At 41.4% G+C, this 19,387-nt stretch overlaps 1 protein-coding gene across 13 annotated transcripts in view; it reads left to right on the top strand.

The window, feature by feature from the left end:
- Positions 1-19,387, top strand: part of Ep400 (E1A binding protein p400) — a 98,271-nt gene that overhangs the window by 3,564 nt on the left and 75,320 nt on the right. For 8 of the 13 annotated variants that reach the window (XM_051176403.1, XM_051176407.1, XM_051176405.1 and 5 more), the window contains exons 2-3: positions 8,919-10,288; positions 11,786-11,896. In XM_051176403.1, the coding sequence (XP_051032360.1) occupies positions 8,954-10,288; positions 11,786-11,896 (1,446 nt within the window). In that variant the 5' untranslated portion in view covers positions 8,919-8,953. The remainder of the gene's footprint in view (positions 1-8,918; positions 10,289-11,785; positions 11,897-19,387) is intronic. The other 5 variants (XM_051176410.1, XM_051176406.1, XM_051176408.1 and 2 more) reach the window with 1 other exon arrangement.

The raw sequence follows: 19,387 nt of genomic DNA, 5'->3' as shown, positions 1-19,387 counted from the left end.
TTATGACTCGGTAGTCCCACACCTGCCTATGTATTTAAAGGAATTTGCAGTCAGCACAGTCGTGCTGCACAGCCGTGTTTCTTCTAGTACTGTTCATAACAAAAACAAGTTACAGAATAGGCCCAGGTGCTTGTCTGGGAATGAGTAGGAAAGAAAGTGTAATTGGATGTTTTCTGTTTTGCCTGTCAGTTCCCATAGACACTTATTGAATTGTCACTCAAAGGCTAATATTAAATTGCTTGGCCAATGGCTCAGGCATATCACTGACTAGCTCTTACAATTAAATTAACCCTTTTCTTTCTTTTTTTTTTTTAAATAATTTATTTAACTTTATGTTCATTAGTGTGAGGGTGTCAGATAACCTGGAATTGGAGTTACATACAGTTGTGAGCTGCAATGTGGGTGCTTGGAATTGAACCCAGGTTCTTTGAAAGAACAGCTAGTGCTCTTAACCATGAGCCCTCTTTCCTGTCCAAACTAACCCCTTTCTTTCTGTCTGTCTGTCTTTCTTTCTTTCTTTCTTTCTTTTGGTGGGGGAGGGAGTTTGAGACGGTTTTCTCTGTAGTTTTGGAGCCTGTCCTGGAACTTGCTCTGTAGACTAGGCTGGTCTCACAAAGATCTACCTGTCATTGTCTCCTGAGTGCTGGGATTAAAGTCATGTGCCACCACTGCCTGACAAACCCATTTGTAATATTCTGTATTTTGCCACCAAGCTTGTGGCTTGTTACCTCACATCTTGTTTCCTTGGTGGCTATGTGGTGTCTTTCTGACTCTGCCTTCTTTTTTTTCCCCCTCTGGATTTCCCTCCTAGCCATATTCATCAAACATATGAGTGTGGAGGGTGTGTGTGTGTGTGTGTGTGTGTGTGTGTGTGTGTGTGTGTGTGTGTGTGTGTTTTGAGACAGGGTTTCTCTGTATGGCTTTGGAGCCTACAACTAGCTCTGTAGAACAGGCTGGCCTCAAACTCACAGAGATCCGCCTGCCTCTGCCTCCCGAGTTCTGGGACCAAAGGTATGCGTCACCAAAGCCCAGTGAGTGTGGAGGATATTTTAATAATCAAACAGTAACATTCTGCCATTGTGCTCCAAAGATATGTAAAAGAGTGCATACATCCTGCACTATGAAATGTCCTGACTGTGCAAGCCCCATAGTCTTAACCTTCCCAGTACTGTTCAAAGTTCAAAGAGTGTTTTGAGACTTAAGGTGAACTCATAGCTGTGAATCTTTGTTAAAACAAAAAATGGTTACGTACTTTCCCAATATACATTGAGTAAGCATTGCTATTCTAAAGTGGAGGAATGTGAGATAGCAAAGAAAGACCATACTAAAGCAGAGTGAAGCCCAGCAGAGCAAATACCAAACCTGCAGCTTCTTATCCAGCACCTGGGGCTTGTGGTGTCATGTGATTTAACAGCCTTGGTCAGCCTTACATGCTGTATGGATTCCTTCTTGAGCCAGCTCCATTTGATGCCTGCAATTTTTCTTGGCAAATGTTCCACATTCTGGGCATCTCCAATATTCTGGAATTGCTTTTTCAGCTTAGGGTCCACCTTCACAGCTTCATGACCACATCATAGTTTCTTAACCCAAACCTACCCTGTGTGCTTCTCTGCTTTTTTTCCCCTGGAACCTTAACTTGACCCTTAACTTGTTTTTCCCCTTGGTATTTTAAGGCAGGGTTTCTCTATGTAGCCCTGGTTGTCCCAGAACTCACTTTGTAGATCAGGATGGCCTTGAACCCAGAGATCCACCTCCTGCCTCCCAAGTGCTAGGATTAAAGGTATGGGCCACCACCTCCTGGGTGACATCTGCATGTCTACAAAACCAGCAGTGGACAAGAGAATTGTGAGTTTGAGGTCTTACTGAGATACATAGGTCAGTCTGGGCTACATGGTTAGACTGTCTTAAAAAACAGCAAAAAGCTGAGTCAAAATTAGAAATACATAGCTGGGTGATTGTGGCTTACTTCTTTAATTCCAGCGATAGGGAGGCAGAGGTAGGCAGATCTCTGGATTCATGGCCAGCCTGGTCTACAGAGTTCCAGGACAGCCAGGACAGAGAAACTATCTCCAAAGACAAAACAACAACAAAGAAAAAAAAAAAAAAAAATAAAAGAGAGAGAGAGAAAAAGAAACACAGGCAGTTTTGCTGTTTGTGGTCCCCTGCTGTCTGTCTGGGTATCTGCACTTTATTTTGTGAGGCACTTCATTTTTCATTTAAAAATGTTTTGTGTGTATGGGTGTTATGTCTGCATGTATTAAGTCTTTGTACCATGTATGCAGTACCTGAGGAGGCCAGAAGAGGGTGCCGATGTTTTTAGACTGGAATGAGACAATTGTGCCATGCGGGTGCTGAGAATGGAACCCATGTGCTTAAGAAGAAGAGCAGCCAGTGTTCTTAACCAGGGAGCCAACTCTCCAGCCCCTTGGGGGGCGCTTTTAGATGAGTGGCTTTCAACCTTATCGCTGGTAGTATTTATTTCTATAACTGGAATATAAATAAGCTTACTGAGGACAGATTCATTTACAGAAGCTAGTAATTTACATCTGATTAAAAGTTTATAGTGTTGATATTTAGGTGAATCTGTTCTGTGTTAATGTGTGCTACACATCAAGTTCTACAAATAGCTCAGTTTTCCCAGGCTTCCTCAGGTCTCTCTGGTCATGCCTTCCCCACTTGCAGCCACTTCAAGTTCTGACCTAATTTGTGGCCCTTTTGGTTTTACCTTTTCTAGCGTGGTCATTGTTGGGCTGATGGCTCCGGATCTTGTACTCAGGATTTTCCAGTGCTATTGGAAGTATCTGGCTCCTTCCTTGTGTGGAATTGTATTTCTTTGTGTGGCTCTGCACTGGTTTTCTATTAACCTTTTGATGTGTTGTTTCTCTTTCTTTCTTTCTTTCTTTCTTTCTTTCTCTCTTTCTCTCTTTCTCTCTTTCTCTCTTTCTCTCTTTCTCTCTTTCTCTCTTTCTCTCTTTCTCTCTTTCTCTCTTTCTCTCTTTCTCTCTTTCTCTCTTTCTCTCTCTCTCTCTCTCTCTCTCTCTCTCTCTCTCTCTCTCTCTCTTTCTCTCTCTCTCTCTCTCTCTCTTTCTCTCTTTCTTTCTCTCTTTCTTTCTCTCTTTCTTTCTCTCTTTCTTTCTTTCTTTCTTGAGACAGGGTTTCTCTGTGCAACAGCACTAGCTTTCCTGGAACTCACTGTAGACCAGGCTGCCAAGCTGGCCTTGAACTCACAGAGATCTGCCTGCCTCTGACTCCTGAGTGTGGGGATTAAAGGCATGGGTTTTCACCACCTGGTAATGTGTTGTTTTTATAGATAGTTATTGATATGTGTACATACTAGTTTTTTGAGACAGGATTTCACTTTGCAGTTCAGTTTGGTTCAAGTGCTGGGACTAGGGGACCATGCTCAACATGTTACTGATACACCTGTTATATAATTTTTTGTGATATCTCACTGTATCCCAGTCTGGCCTAGAACTTGCTATGTAGCCAAGACTGGTCTAGTACACTATTTGTAGTGCATGGATTCATGTGGCAGCTTGAGTTCCTCCATTGCTCTCCCCTGTATTTATTGATGATCCTGGAACTCACCAGATTCCTGCTAGTGTAGATAGTCATCTTGTTCTAGGGATTCCCTATCTTGATGCTTTTCAAGTACTGGGGATTACAGGAGGCTGCCACACCAGCCTGCCTCTTTTTTTTTTTTTTTTAAATGTGTGTGGGTGTTTTGTTTGCATGTATGTCTTTATACTATGTGTATGCAGACCTGAGGAGGACAGAAGAAGGTGTCAGATTGTATGGGATTAAAATTACAGACTGTTGTAAGCTGCCATGTTAAGTGCTCTATAGAAGCAACAAATGCTCTCAGTCACTGGTACATTTCTCTTGCCCCTCCTGTTTGAGTTTTAAAATCTGGCATCTGGGGGATCTGAGTTCAGTTTTGTGGTATACTTTCCCACTTTATTTTTACATTCTCCATCTAGAATTTGAACATTGTTTTTGTTTACATGTTTTACCTTTTTTGTATCATTATGTGATGGTAACTATTATTTTTTAAAATTACATTTAAAAAGTGTGTGTGTGTCACAGTGACTTTTGGGAATCAGTTCTCTCCTTTTGCTATGTGGGTCCTGTGAATTGAACTGAGTTTGCCAAGCTGATAGATTTGTTAACATGTTAAATTATCTTGTGGGCTAATTTTTTTTTTAAAAGACTTATTTATTTTTATTTTGTATGTATGGGTGTTTTGTCTGCATGTATGCTTGTACATGAATGGTGCTGGAGGAGGCCAGAAGAGAACACCGGAGTTCATGGAACTGGAGTTAGATGGTTGTGAGCCACCATATGGATGCTGTGAATCAAAACTTGGTCCTCTGGAGGAACAGCCACTGCTCTAAACCATTAATCCATATCTTGAAGCCCGTGGGTCAAATTTTTAAGCAAAACATAAATAAATTAATAGGTCAGTTTTCTTAGGACAAATTCTAGAAATAAGAGTTACTTCCAAGCCTTTTCCACTTTCATACTGCCCTCTGAGTTCATTCCCATGGGGCATTTTATGGGTTGAGGACCATCTGATATATCATCTGTCTTCCCACTTTACTTCACAGAGCCCTTCTAGCATTATGTGTAGTGGTCTGCCACTTGCATGGTCTAGGGCTTGCTGTAGGCTTGTTTTAGTTTATCTTGATTTTGTAAGTGGTGAGGTTGGGTGTTCTCCAGTTGTTAAGCTGATGTTTAATTTTCTGTAGTGGTTCTGTTGTCTTTCATTAAGTCTTTTCATAAGTACATTCTACAGTGCTGGTTATAGCCCTTTGTAACAGGACACTCAGATGTTCTTTCTATGATGCACTCTTCCTAGGGCCTTGTTCATGATAGGCAAGTGTTCCTACTACCCATCCAGCCCCTACTTTTGAAGTTTTTACATTTTTATTATTTACTTACAGTTGTTTGTTTTTATTTGTTTTTTGAGACAGAGTCTCTCTGTGTAGCTTTGGCTGTCCTGAAACTCATTCTGTAGACCAGCTAGTCTTGAACTCAGAGATTTGCCTGGCCTTGCCTCCTGAGTATTGGTATTAAAGGTGTGTACCTCTACTCCTGATATTTAACATTTTTAAAATTGTATAGGGGTGTGTGTGTGTGTGTGTGTGTGTGTGTGTGTGTGTGTGTGGTTGTTGTTGTTGTTGTTGTTGACAGAAGTTTCTGGCCCTCTGGTCCCACAGCCATTCAGTCCCAAATAAATACAGAGGCTTATAATAATTATAAACTGTTTAGCCAATGGTTCAGGCTTCTTATTGGCTAGCTCTCTCTTAATTATTAACCCTTTTCTATTTTGGCTGTGAGCCTAGCCTTTAACAGCTGAGCCATCTCTCCAACCCAACCCATTTCTATTAATCTGTGTATCTCCACGTGGTCTTGGCCTATCAGTCGTTGAAGCCTGGCTCTCTTTCTTCCTTGGCAGCTACATGGCGTCTCATTGGCAACTCACTCTCTCTGGCACTCCTCAACATTCTCCTTGTCTGATAGCCCTGCCTATACTTCCTGCTTGTCCATTGGTAGAGACAACTTTATTCATCAACCAATAAGAGAAACATATATTCACAACATACAGGACATCCCTCATCAGTGTGTGGTGTGTATGATGTGTGCTCTTTCTTGTATATGTGTGTGTTTGAATGTGGATGCTATGTTGTGGTCAGAGGACAATCTCTAGTGTTGGTTTTTGCCTTCCACTTTGTTTGTGATACAGTGTCTTCAAACCTATATATTTCAGGCTAGGTGGCCTGTTACTTTCTGGGCATTTTCCTGACTCATGTTTCCAGTTTGAATGTAAGAGCCTAGGGATTGCAGACATGCTCTACTGTGTCCTGCTTTTACAAAAGTTCTGAGAATTGAAACTCAGGTCTTCTTGTTTGTGCAGCAAACATTTTTAGCTTCTAAACTATCTCCCTAGCCTGCAGTCCTCTTAAATCCTGCTATTGTTTCAGCTACAACTTTATTGCTTTGGGGATTACAAAATTGAATTACCTTTAGGAATTAATACTTTTTTTGGATTTCTATTTTATGTCTTTTACATTTAATGTAAAATTGTTAGCTGATAAAAATGTTTAATTATTTGATATGTTTTTCGATGAGTCTGTGTTGAATTTTCTGCATGTGTTATTATAACTTTTTATTCCTGTCTCTTTCCCCTGATTTTGTGACTTGTTTTACTTTGTTTCTGGAGTTAGGGTACCGTCTCTTTGGAGCTGCCTTGTATTCATAACCTCCTTGCCCTGAACTCTCTCTTCTGTTTTTCTTTTTTCATTTTTGTTTTATGTGCATTGGTGTTTTGCTGTGGGTGTTGGGTTCCCTGGTATTGGAGTTACAGTTGTGAGCTTCCATGTGGGTGCTGGGAATTGAACCCAGGTTCTCTGGGAGAGCAGTCAGTATTCTTAACCTTTAAGCCATTTCTCCAGCCCTGTTTGTTTGTTTTTCAAGACAGGGTTTCTCTGTGTAGCCCTGGAATTTGCTCCATAGGTCAGGCTGTTCTCAACTCATTAGAGATCTGTAGTTGAGAGTTTTCCTGTGCTGGTAGCCACTCTCAAATAATCGCTCAGAAACCTAATATTAATTGTAAATGCTTGGTCAATAGCTCAGGCTTATTACCAGCTAGCTCTTACAACTGAAAATTCTATTAGTCATGTATTGCTGCATGGCTCATGGATTTACCTGTCTGTCCTCCAGCATGTCTTGCTCCCTCTGTGTCTCCTGGTAACTCCAGTGACTCTGCTGTTCATTCCAGCATGCTTCCTGCCTATACTTCCTGCCCAGCTACTGGCCGATCAGTTTGTTATTAACCAATGAGAGCAATATATCTTCACAAGGTACAGAAGGATTATTCCACAGCAGATATCTACCTGCCTCTGCCTTCCAGGTGCTGGGGTTAAAGGAATGGGCCATCACCACCCAACTGACTTTCTAGGATTTTTCTAGGGAGATCATCCTTATATACTTTGTATATATCTTTTTTTTTTGGGGGGGGGTGCCTTCATAATACTTGTTCAAAAGACCATAAACTCTTACTAATTAGCCTTCTGTTTCTCTGAAACAATTAACTGAAAAGTTGAAAAATTGATTTTGGTTCAGGTTCAGTCCATGGTTTCATGAGTCCATTATTTTTGGGTGGTGGTGAGACAGAGCAACAGGGAGGGTGTGGAGAAGCAAAGCTGCTCACTTCTTTGGCCATCAGGGACAGGTAAGTAAGGCGAGAAGGCAGGGACAGGTAAGTAAGGCAAGAAGGGGCTTAGGATAAGACAATCCCAGCACTCAGGAGGCAGAGTTTCAGGGTAGCCAGGGCTATACAGGGAAACCCCGTCTTGGAGGAAAAGAAAGTCATCCTCAAACCACACTCTCAGTGACCTACTTCCTCCATCTAGGTCCCATCCTCAGGTTTCCACTAGCTTTAACTGTGCCACCAGCTGGGACCTTTGGAGAACTTTTCATAGTCAAACAAAGAGTGTGGCTGAGAGCCCCCCCTGTATATTCATAAGTGATTCATATTCTCATCCATTCCCTTCACTTCATTTCTCGCCCTGCCTCCCTCCCTCCCTCCCTCCCTCCCTCTCACCCAAGACAATGTAATGCTTTTTCATTGGGACTGCCAGCCCACAAATAACAACATTATGAAAGTTTGGCCTTCAGTTTAGCATTGTTTCAACTAGCTCTTATAACTTAAATGAACCCATGTTTTTAATCTATGTTTTGCTATTTGGCATTACCTCTTTTCCATCTAGCACCTCCTGTGTCCTTTCCATGTCTGGCTGGTGACTCCCAGGTGCCTAGATTCCTCCTCCTCTTTATCTCCTTGGAGAGCCTGCCTATACTGCCTGCCTGACTATATTGGTTGTTCAGCTTTTTATTGCACCAATCATAGCAATACACCTTCACACAGTGTACAAAAATGTCTCACAACACGGGGGTTCTCTGTGTAGCCCTGGCTGTCCTTGAACTTACTTTATAGACCAGACTGACCTTGAATTTAGAGATTCTCCTGCTTCGGTCCACCATGGTAGAAAATAGGCATACTGAGGGGGCTGAACTGATGGTCTGACCCCTGAATTATGCTTCCCTGTTTTGTCTTCTCTTTCCGTCTGAAGCTTGCATTCCTCCTAAAGTCCCTCCTGCTCTTTCACAGTCTGTATCCAGCTCAGCTTAGCCTTCTTTTTGGGTATGCCGTAGGGGAACATTTTGTTGCCGTACGTGGTTGACAGGAAGACTGCCACTTACTGGTAGTCATTTATAGTCATCACCAGCTGAGTTCTCCACACTAAGGTGATGACAGTGTTGACTTGTGCTTGGAGGGACTGGTGGTCTCTTAATGTGAACTTAACTCTTTGCCCCAAGCTTGCTTCTTTGGGTCAGTAGTGTAACTACTCTGGTCTGTTCTTGGGATGCAGATGTAGCTGTTTGGCATATAAGGCCTGGCTAAACTAGTGACTCCCCAAGAGCCACTTTGTGCTACTACAGAGGAGGGTTTGGCACTGTGGCAGAGGTCACAGGGTCATTTACAAAGTAGCCATTGTCCCTTTGGCCTGAATGTGCTGTGTAGTGCCATCGTTCTTAGGTCATAGTTCTTTCGTAATGGATTTCCACTTCTATATGATGGCAGGGGCTAGGGGATCCTTCTTCCCTTGGTCTTCTTTCCTTTGGAATCTTGGGTGAAGGAAAAGAGATGGGGAAGGGAGTTATAGGTAACATGTAAGTGGCCACCTACCTATTCTTTTATATAAAGTAATAAGAACTCTAGTTTTTTTGAATCAGACCAGTGGGAACCTATGTTCAAGTATCATTTCAGTGCTACTAAGTGGTAATTATATTAAGTGGTAATCAAATGATTGTATTTGCTTTCCAATGTCTTGATTTTAATTTTGATTTTCTAGGGGAATATTACATTGGATAGAAAAGGGAGGTGATAATGCACCATGGCAGTGGTCCTCAGAATGTCCAGCATCAGCTGCAGAGGTCTAGGTCCTTCACTGGGAGTGAAGAGGAACAGCCAGCTCATCCCAACTTACCCCCATCACCTGCAGCACCTTTTGCTCCATCAGCCAGCCCATCTGCACCCCAGTCCCCTGGGTACCAGATTCAGCAGCTAATGAGCAGAAGTCCTGTGGCTGGGCAGAATGTGAACATCACATTACAGAATGTTGGCCCTGTTGTGGGAGGAAACCAGCAGATCACACTGGCCCCTCTGCCACTGCCCAACCCCACCTCTCCAGGTTTTCAGTTTGGTGCACAACAGAGGCGCTTTGAGCATGGCTCTCCATCATACATTCAAGTTACTTCTCCCCTGTCACAGCAGGTTCAGACTCAAAGCCCTACACAGCCTAGCCCTGGGCCAGGGCAGGCCCTGCAGAATGTTCGTGCAGGTGCCCCAGGTTCTGGGCTGGGCATCTGCAGCAGCAGCCCCACTGGAGGCTTTGTGGATGCCAGTGTGCTTGTGAGGCAGATCAGCTTGAGCCCCTCAAGTGGTGGTCACTTTGTATTTCAGGAGGCACCAGGCCTGACCCAGATGGCCCAGGGAGCCCAGGTTCAACTCCAGCATTCAGGAGCTCCCATTGCTGTCCGAGAACGGAGACTCTCCCAACCTCATGCACAGTCAGGAGGCACTATCCACCATCTGGGGCCTCAGAGCCCTGCAGCTGCAGGAGGCACTGGATTGCAACCTCTGGCCAGCCCAAACCACATCACCACGGCCAGCCTGCCACCCCAGATCAGCAGCATTATTCAGGGCCAGTTGATTCAGCAACAGCAGCAAGTGCTTCAGGGACAGCCACTGAACAGATCTCTGGGGTTTGAGAGGACCCCAGGTGTGCTGCTCCCTGGTGTTGGGGGGCCTTCAGCATTTGGGATGACATCCCCACCGCCCCCCACCAGCCCATCCAGAACCACCATGCCTCCAGGCCTTTCCAGTGTGCCTCTCACATCTATGGGAAGCTCAGGAATGAAGAAGGCTCCCAAGAAGTTGGAGGAGATCCCTCCAGCCTCCCAGGAGATGGCACAAATGAGGAAGCAGTGCCTGGACTACCACTACAAGGAGATGGAGGCGCTGAAGGAAGTCTTCAAGGAGTACCTCATCGAACTGTTCTTTTTGCAGCATCTTCAGGGGAACATGATGGATTTCTTGGCTTTTAAAAAGAAGCACTATGCCCCTTTACAAGCATATCTTAGGCAGAATGATTTGGATATTGAGGAGGAGGAGGAGGAAGAGGAGGAGGAAGAAGAGAAATCTGAAGTTATCAATGATGAGGTAAGAAACAGCAGCTTAGTAGTCTAGAAAGGCTATATAAAGCAGAATAGAGGGTGCACAACAATAGATTGAAAATGTGTGAGCTCGGGGTAATTTAGGGTTTGGGTGTCATAGGATCCAAAGAGGAGTAAAGTGTGATTTCCTTCTTCCTTCATGTAGAAGAAGAACTGTTCAGTGTAGCTGTCTGGGGAGGAAGATGAAGGACCGTGTTTGACTGATGTCTTCTCACTCAGAGAGCTACATTGTCACTGAGAACCAGAAACCATCCTGAGCAGAGAGCTCAGCTAGTCCTATCTAGGCTTCTCACTTCTGTCTGTGTATGTGGTCCTTGGCCAACATGACACTGTTGCCAGCCCTTTGGCAACCCCCCAGAAAAGGTTCTCCCAGTACAGTGAAGCTTAGCTTTTCCCCTCTGGCTTCCTGATTTCACTATATATTTGTATAGGTCTGCCCATAAAAACTAGGTTTTTAAACAAGGGATTTAAGTCAGTAGGTGTGCTTTGTGTGGGTTGTTCACAATTACTATAGTCAAACAACTATAAGGAATTTTATTTATTTTTTAAGGTTTTAGAGATGAGATTGTATTTTAAACTCACACTTTGCAAATACCTGTGGAGTGATACTTGAGACAGAAGCTTTTGTAGACTTTTTTTTGGTGGGGGGGTCCTAGAATGCTGTTCAGTAAGTACCCCTAACACCATAGCTGTCTGCAGTTCTCTGAGGTATACTGGGTCTTAGCGGCCTGTACTGTGATGCACTGTCTTTTGTGCTTTTGTCTTGTGTAGTGTTTATTATGTTGGTGGAGCTTATTTTGTTCTACGATAGAGCTAAAATAATTTAAACTGCTGTCAGCCCTTTGGCAATGAAACCTGCTTTTGGTGAACAAAAGTTTGCCTTTGTCCAGAGTCCCCACTAGCATCTGTGGATGTATCTGTGTGGCTTGGCCATCTGTGTCTTCTTCAACATTGGACCTAGGCTGGACCATCTTTGTTATTTAGAAGGTCTCAATGATTTTGAGGACCACCACTAGTGCCATGGAACAGTGAAACTGAGTTCTCTTTGTGTCTGTAACCAATGTTGTCTGTAAGCTGAACCTCCTTATCTGTACTTTTGAAGAAACATACAACCTCTCACAGCTTCTGCTAAAAACAATTTTGCTGTATGATTCATGTGGTAGGCTATAGAACATTATAGCTGTGAAGATCTTTCAAGAAACCAGCTATGGGACACTGATTCCTGCCATTCTCATTTTACAGTTGGATGTTACAGATTCTAAAATGTTGCCTGTGATCTAGACTGGAGTTCTGAAGATTGGCAGCTGTTAGATTGTTATGCTATGAACCTGTCAGATAGCTCAATGTCCCCTTATAGGGTTCCATGCAAAAAACATTCTGTTTTTAAGCACCTAAATTAGTGAGCTGTCAGCAATGAAATTCTAATAATTTTGAGCAGTCTTAAAAATTATGTTACCTTTTTTTCTCAAAATATTTCTCTCAGGTAAAGGTTGTGACAGGCAAGGATGGGCAGACTGGGACTCCCGTTGCTATAGCAACCCAGCTTCCGCCAAATGTTTCTGCTGCTTTTTCATCCCAGCAGCAACTGTTTCAGGTACTTTTTGATGGTTCTAAATTGTAGTCTCATCCCAAACGTTTCTTTCATCCAGATATTTTAACCTTCAATTTACTATTTGCTCTTCGGCATTTTTTTTTTTTTTCCCCAGAGCCCATTTCTTATTTTGAACAGTAAAAGTCTTTCTGCATATACAGTTCTGAAATTCAGTTGCATGAATGAATGACAACGCGGACCTTACTGCATTGTTTTCTGTGACTTGCAATGTGGTGGTAGCTTGTAGTGTGCATGTCCTCTAATATTCAAAGTCCTGTTATTGTATGCTTAGGGTTCCTTGTGTGCTGTGTTTAATGTTTGTTCTTTCTCGTGTCTTTTATCTGTATTTTGAAAACAGTGCAAAACAGAACAAGTGGAAAGACATAGTAGGTATTTTCCTTAGCTGAAACAAATGTTGTGAATCACCTATAGGTAGGTCAGCAGGACCAAGATTTCTTTCTTAGTAAAGGAGAGCAGAATGCATTCGTGACCCTGAGATTCACACATATGCTAAATTCTTTAAGTTTTGGTGAGAGTGTGCTGGCTTTTGAAAGCAGTTTTGTCCTTGGTGGTATTTTTGTTTTTGTTTTTAGTTTTAATATAATTTCAAACATGAAAGTTGCTATAGTCATACAGGGAGCCCCTGTGCATTTTCTGATCCATTGCTGTTAGCTCTTGCTCATTTGCATTTCACACTCAAGTTTATACAGTACCATATGGTATCATGACTCTTACCTCTAAATGCTTCAACTAGTAGCAAAGGGCAGGTCCTCCAAGTCAGGAAATGCCACAGTAACCTGTCAGTAGAGATCGAATTTCCATCTGTGGTCCTACAGAGATCCTTTGGAATTTTTCCCCTAGCCCTAGACTCCATCCAGAATATCCATATTCCTTACTTGTAATGACTCTCTGGATTTCTTTTATCTAGGCTGGTTTATTGGTCTTTTGTGATGTTTTTGAAGCATACAGACTGGTTATTTTGTGGATTGGTTTGCCATACCCTAGTATCATGTTCAAGTCATATAGATTTTAGAGGAATGTCACATAAATGACATCCATATCAGTGTCTTGTGTCACCAGGCCACAGTGTTGCCTAGTCCCAACTAATGTTAACTTGAAGCATCTGAGGTGGTGTCCACCAGGCCTGTTTAATGGACATTAATTTTCTATCTGTAAATGAGGATATAAATTATGTAAATGTCCTCAAACCCATTATTTCAAACATCTATTGGTTACTACTGTAAAGCTCCACAGTGGATCCCGCCCATGTCTCTCCCTTTCCTCTCACCCCGCCCCCCCTTTTTTTTTTAAAGATTTATTATTTATACAGTGTTCTGCCTGCATGGCAGAAGAGGGTACCAGATCTCATTATAGATGGCTGTGAGCCACAATATGGTTGCTGGGAATTGAACTCAAGACTCTGGAAGAGCAGCCAGTGCTCTTAACCTCTGAGCCATCTCTCCAGCCCCCCTTCCCCTTATTTTTATTTATTTTTAATAATTCTTTGTTTTTTTGAGACAATTTCTTTGTGTGACAGCTCTGACTGTCCTGGAACTCACTCTGTAGATCATGTTGTCTCAAACTTAACAGAGATCCTTTTACCTCTGTGTCCTGAGTACTGTGATTAAAGGTGTGCATCACTACCATGTCTGTCCATAACCTTCTCAATTTATTATTTATTTGTTTGTTTGTATGTGCCTTTCCATTCTTAGCTTTCTTTTTGAGGCAGAGTTTTACTCTACCCCAGAGTAACTTGGAATTTATTCTGTAGCTCAGGCTAACCTCAAACTTGCAGAAGTTCTCAAACTTATAGAAGTTCTCCTATCTTTCTCCCAAGTGCTGGTAGGATTATAGTTATGAATCACTAAGACTTGCTTTTTTTTTTTTTTTTTTTTTTTTTTCCCATAAAGACAGGATCTTAAGTAACCTAGGCTGGTCTCAGACTCATTATATAGCCTAAGGAGACCTTGAACTCCCTCCTCTTCCTCCCACACCAGCTCCAAAATGGGGTTTCTTTCTTTCTTTCTTTCTTTCTTTTTTTTTTTTTTTTTTGATGAGACAGGTTTTTTTCTTATGTGGCTTGGCTGTCCTGGAACTCACTCTGTAGATGAGGCTGACCTCAAACTCACAGAGATCCACCCGTTTCTTCTTCCAGAGGCCTGGGATTAATGGTGTGCACCATCACTGCCCAGATTCAAAGTGGGGTCTCTATTTCCTATATCCCTTCTGCATTTATTAGCTAATCATTTATTGCTACATTCATTTGTAGATTCCCATTTTAGTCAGTGAGTTACCCGACACTTTAAGTACTTCTTTGGTTTTGTTTACTTAACTTTTAGTAATATTCACTTTTCTTTGGTCTGTAGTTGTGCACTTCCCAGCACAATTTAAAAAAAGTTTTGTTTCCACTAAACAGTCCTTCATGCACTCTTGTGCATTCTGACCTTTCATGTCCTTTGGTGAGGGCTCTCGGAGTTGCCGAAGAATACTGTTACTGCTTCCTGATACTGGGGACTATTATCTTGTCTTCACAGGTTCCCTATATTCCAAAAGAAATTAGAAATTAGAAATTGGTAAAAGGAAGCAGATTTATTTATAGTTTGACCAAACGGGAGAAAGAACTTAAGTTTTCTTCATCATGGCTGTGGCAGTCTTCATACTTTATTGAAACAAAGGCCACGAAACTTACAGATTGAGATGGTTTAACTCATTCTTTCCTAGAAGGAAGGCAGCATACACAGGTTGCGTTTCCTATATATCTCCCTTCTTGGCAGGCATCCTCAGCATGGAGAATCTGGTATGTTTAAAATTTTGTATTAGGTTTATTTTATGTGTTCCATTTGTGCCTGGTGCCTGTGGAAACCAGAAGAGGGCTTCAGATTTTGGAACTGGACTTAGACAGTTGTGAGCAGGTACTGGGAATCAAGTCTGTGTTATCTGCAAAACCTTTAAGACAGTAAGAAGTCTGTGCAGCCTTATTATGTTTTTACAAGGTAGACTATTTTCTCATGGTGGTGTCCTCAGGAAGCAGTTTTTACCTTCTTATCTTTGATGGGCAGTTAATTCACAAACAAAACTGCTGTAATTATTCACAGATTAACATTTTGTGTATACATGGGTGCTCATTTCATCTGCATGAATAGCTACTAGTCAGATATATCCCAGAGTCAGATTACTGGGTCATATGTAGAGTGTGTACTTAGCTTTATAGGAAAGGACTAAACTTTTCTTTCTGTGCGGTTTTGTAGTAGTGTGAGAGTTGTGTTCCCCACTCCTCACTTCATCACAGTCTGAGCTATAGTCTTTTTTCCAGGTAGCCATAGGTATGAGACAGTTTCCAGATGATGATCTTGAGTATCTTGTCTGTGTTTGTTGGCAGATCTTTTTGGTGAAGTGTATCTTGCTCTCTCTCTCTCTTTTGTTTTTCATTTATTTAGTTTTTGGTTTGTTGTTGAATTGAGAAATTTGTTTTTTTACTTTTTTTTTTTTTTTTTTGCATGATAGAGATACCAAATTTTTGGTACAAGAATACTGAGCTAGTTGCAATTTCTTTTCTTCTTGACTGTTGCTTACAGAGCACATACTTAAAATTTTGATGAAGTGTAACTTTTTTTTAATATATTGTGCTTGTACTTGATCTCAGCCAAAGGCTGAAAAGTGGTGTACTGTACTTCTGATATCATTTCTGAGAATTCTGTTCAAGTAACAGAGATCTGTGTTTCTGCCTGGAAGTTTAGTAATTTGACATTTAGCATTTAGGCCTATGATCTGTTTCAGAGCAGTTCTATGTGGTGTGACAGATGTTTGTGGGTGTTCGTTTATTACATATGGGTGTTTGATTGTGCTGGTGCCAGGGCGGTCTCTCTCCTCTCCTTCTCTATCTCTTTCTTCCCCCTTCTCTTTTTCTCCCTCTCTCCCCTCCCTCTCTGAATGGGTGTGTGTTTGTATTTCTGTTCAGGCATGTGCATATCATGATGGATGTCAGAGGATTACTTGTAAGGGTCTGTTCTTTCCTTCCACCATGATCCTGATTGAGTTTAAGTGATCAGTTTTGGTCATCAGGCTTTACCACTTTGCCATCTCACTGGCCCAGATACTATACATTCTCACCTTGGCTCTATTTTCTTTGTTGTTTTGGTCCTTCTATTTCTTATCCTGTTTCCTGTAGGTTTCAGAATAGACTTGATATTTTGCTTGGTTTGATTGGGATTGCATTACATTGTTAAGGGAGAGCTGGTAGCCCTACTGTACTATCTGTACTTCAGTACTTGAGTGTGACTCTTCTTCATGCATTAGATCTTTGGTTTCCTTGATTGGTGCTTTGTAATTTTCAGCATGCTAATGTTGTGTTCTAACTTGTTAGATTTATGTTTAAGCATATTGATTTTTGTTGTTATAAATAGTATTTAAAAATAGTTCCTAGCTGTTGATTGCAAACATATACGGAATACATTTGGCTATTTTAACCTATAACCTGCATTCTTGCTAAACTCATTAATTTGTTTTTGGAGCTTTGTTGTAGATGTCGTGGGGTTTTCTGCATAGAGAATCATTTCTACATATAGAAAGTTTTACTCTTTCTAATTCTTTTTTAGATTTTTTTTTTATTTTATGTATTTTGCCTACATGTATGTCTCTGTACCATATGCAAGCAATGCTCAAGGAGGTCAGAAGAGGGTATCAGGTGCTACCATGTAGGTGCTGGGAATTGAACCCCAGTCCTCTAGAAGAGCAGTCAGGGCTCTTAGCCATTGCATCGTCTCTCTAGCCTGGAGTCTTAACTCTTTCTTTATCCTTTGCTCTGTTGTGCTGTACAGGTCAAGGCTTCAGTGCGATAGTGTCTTATAGTAGTGGAAACCCAGACAATGTTGTTCTTAGGACCTTTCTCTGCAGGATGAGGGTGGGAGCCATCGGTTTGTTTATGTCTTTTTTTCAGGAAATTCCCTTCATCAGTGAATATTGAATTTTTTTCAATTGATGCTGTGTCTAATAATGTGATTTGTGATTTTTCTTGAGTCTAAATATGGTGTTTTACCTTAAATAGTGGGATACTTTATAACAGGAAGCACATCATTGTCAGTCTGAAGAGTCTGCTGAAGAGTATAACCCACATGTTGGTTACTGTGTCCACTTTTTTCACTCTGAAGACTTTTTTTTTTTTTTTTTTTTGCCAAGCAACTACTCAGCCCTTTTCTACACCTCTCATTTGTTTTGATTCTCAGGATATTTGTGATTGACTGTTTGAGGCCTCTTTAAGCTGGTTCATGGCACAGAATGTGTAAGATTCATCTACTGTGCTGTGTGTGCTGGTTCAGTTCTGTAATTCCAGAACTTAGGAATCAAGAGGCAGGGAAATTGTTGCAAATTTGAGGCTAGCTTAGTCTAAACAGCAAGTTCTAGGACAGGCAGAGCTACTTAGTGAGAACCTGCACCACAAACAAACAAACAAACAAACAGATAAATAAAGTGCATCTATCTTCTTTGTTCCTTGATCCACCTTAAGATCAGCCATTTTCCCAATGAACATGATTCATTTTTGTGGGGAGAGGTAACCTGATTCTATTATTTGTGAATTCATTATAATGGGCTTAGAGATAGATAAATCTTTTTTTTAAAGGTTATAAATTTATTGCTTTTATTTATTTATGTCTGTGTGTGTGTGCCATGCATGTTGCATTGGTACAGAGGCTGTCTGATCCTTTGGATCTGGAGTTACAGGTGATTATGAGCCACCTGGTGTGGGTACTGGGAATTGAACATGGATCCTAGAAGACCAGTAAGCAAGTGCTCTGAAGATGAATCTTAAATTAGAAAGTTTCAGAAAATTTAGGTGTAGTGGCACATGCCATTAATCTCAGCACTTGGAAGACAGGCAGGCAGATCTCTGTGAATTTGAGTCCAGTATGTATTGTATTCCAGAACAGTCTACATTGTGAGACCCTGTCTTAAAACATACAAACAACAGCAGCAAAACAAAAAGAAAATTTATGGGTGGAATCCTTGTCTGTATTTGCAGAAATGCAATGTATTAGTGCATTTATATGTCATACAGAGGCCTGTATATGTAAGAACAATGGGACTATGGAAGGTTAAGGGTACCTACAAATATATAAAAATATGTCTAGTATGTTCAGTGCAGATTAAGCCATTCAGATTCACAGTTAAACATACTTGATGACCCAAGATGAAATTGAATAGCATGCGTTCATAAGAGTGTGTGTAATTCTCACCCTCTTTTGGAGGAGTGTGCTTGATCTAGGCATAAGGAAACATTTTGTTTCAGCTGGAAAAGATGGGTGATGATCACATCCCTGACCCAGCAATGCATGCCTGAGGATTTTTTGAATGTTGTGTGTATCAGAACATGGGTGTAGTGATGTTCTTAAGTAGCACTGTGTGTAACTGCCCTGACTAGAAAGAACCAAAGATGCTTTGGCAGCAGTATAGGCAATGGCTATGTGTATCCATGCAGAGTAGTATCAACCAGAGTGCTCTGTGGGTAAGTGAGGGCTGTGCCACAAATATAAAACTCAGCAGAAAGCAGAACTCTGGAGATAGACTAGAGAAAAGTGCGTCTTCAAAAGTGAGGACCTTGGTAAGGAAGGAGGAGGTATTCAGAATTTTCATAAATGTGTGGTCATTGCTTGATTGTTGGTCTTTTATTTATTTGTTTGCTTATTTTACACAGGGTTTTACCATGTAGTCCTGACTAGCCTGGGATTTTTTTATTTAGATCAGGTTGGCTTCAAACTACCTCTGTCTCTTGAGTGCTTGGATTAAAGGTGTGAACACTGTGCCTCTGTGTGTGTGTGTGTGTGTGTGTGTGTGTGTGTGTGTGTATGTGTGTGTGTAGGTCAGGACAACTTTTGAGAGTCACTTTTTTTTTTTGAGGCAAGGTTTTACTGTGTAGGTCTGTTTAGCATGAAACTTGTTGGCTTGGAGCTCTGCTTCTGCCTCCCAAGTCCTGGGATTATAGGTGTGCACCACTGTGTCTGGTGGGAGTCACTGTTTTATGTTCACCTCCCATCTCACCATAGAAGTGCTGGGATTACAGATGGACATCACTATATCCAACTTTTTATGTGGATTATGGGGATCAGGCTCAGGCCATTTAGCTTGCATACTGTTTTACCCATCAAACCACATCCTAAGTCCTGTTAATGGTATTTTAAATGCTATTCAGTGATTTTCTCCATTTTTCTTCTCAATGATGTATTATGAAAAAGAATTCAGATATATAGAATTAGAATGGATTATTCAATATTTGATACCTATTACCCATTTAAATGATATGACTAATTAGTCACATTTACATATGGGGATCAGAGGACAACTGACCTTGAACTGCACCAGTCCTCCTGTGTCTGCTAGCATTGCACTGTACCACCACATGGCTTGCTCCTTTATGTTAGTGCTTAGAACTCCATCTAGCAGCTGCTCATATTCCATCCCTTTGAGAGCTGTAGTCTATTCAGCTGGTGTTCAGGTTTGGGC

Source organism: Phodopus roborovskii, unplaced genomic scaffold (genome assembly GCF_943737965.1).
Source record: "Phodopus roborovskii unplaced genomic scaffold, PHOROB, whole genome shotgun sequence".
Classification (NCBI taxonomy): domain Eukaryota; kingdom Metazoa; phylum Chordata; class Mammalia; order Rodentia; family Cricetidae; genus Phodopus; species Phodopus roborovskii.
Note: the sequence above shows the minus strand (reverse complement) of the source record. Positions and strands in the feature narration are given on the sequence as shown.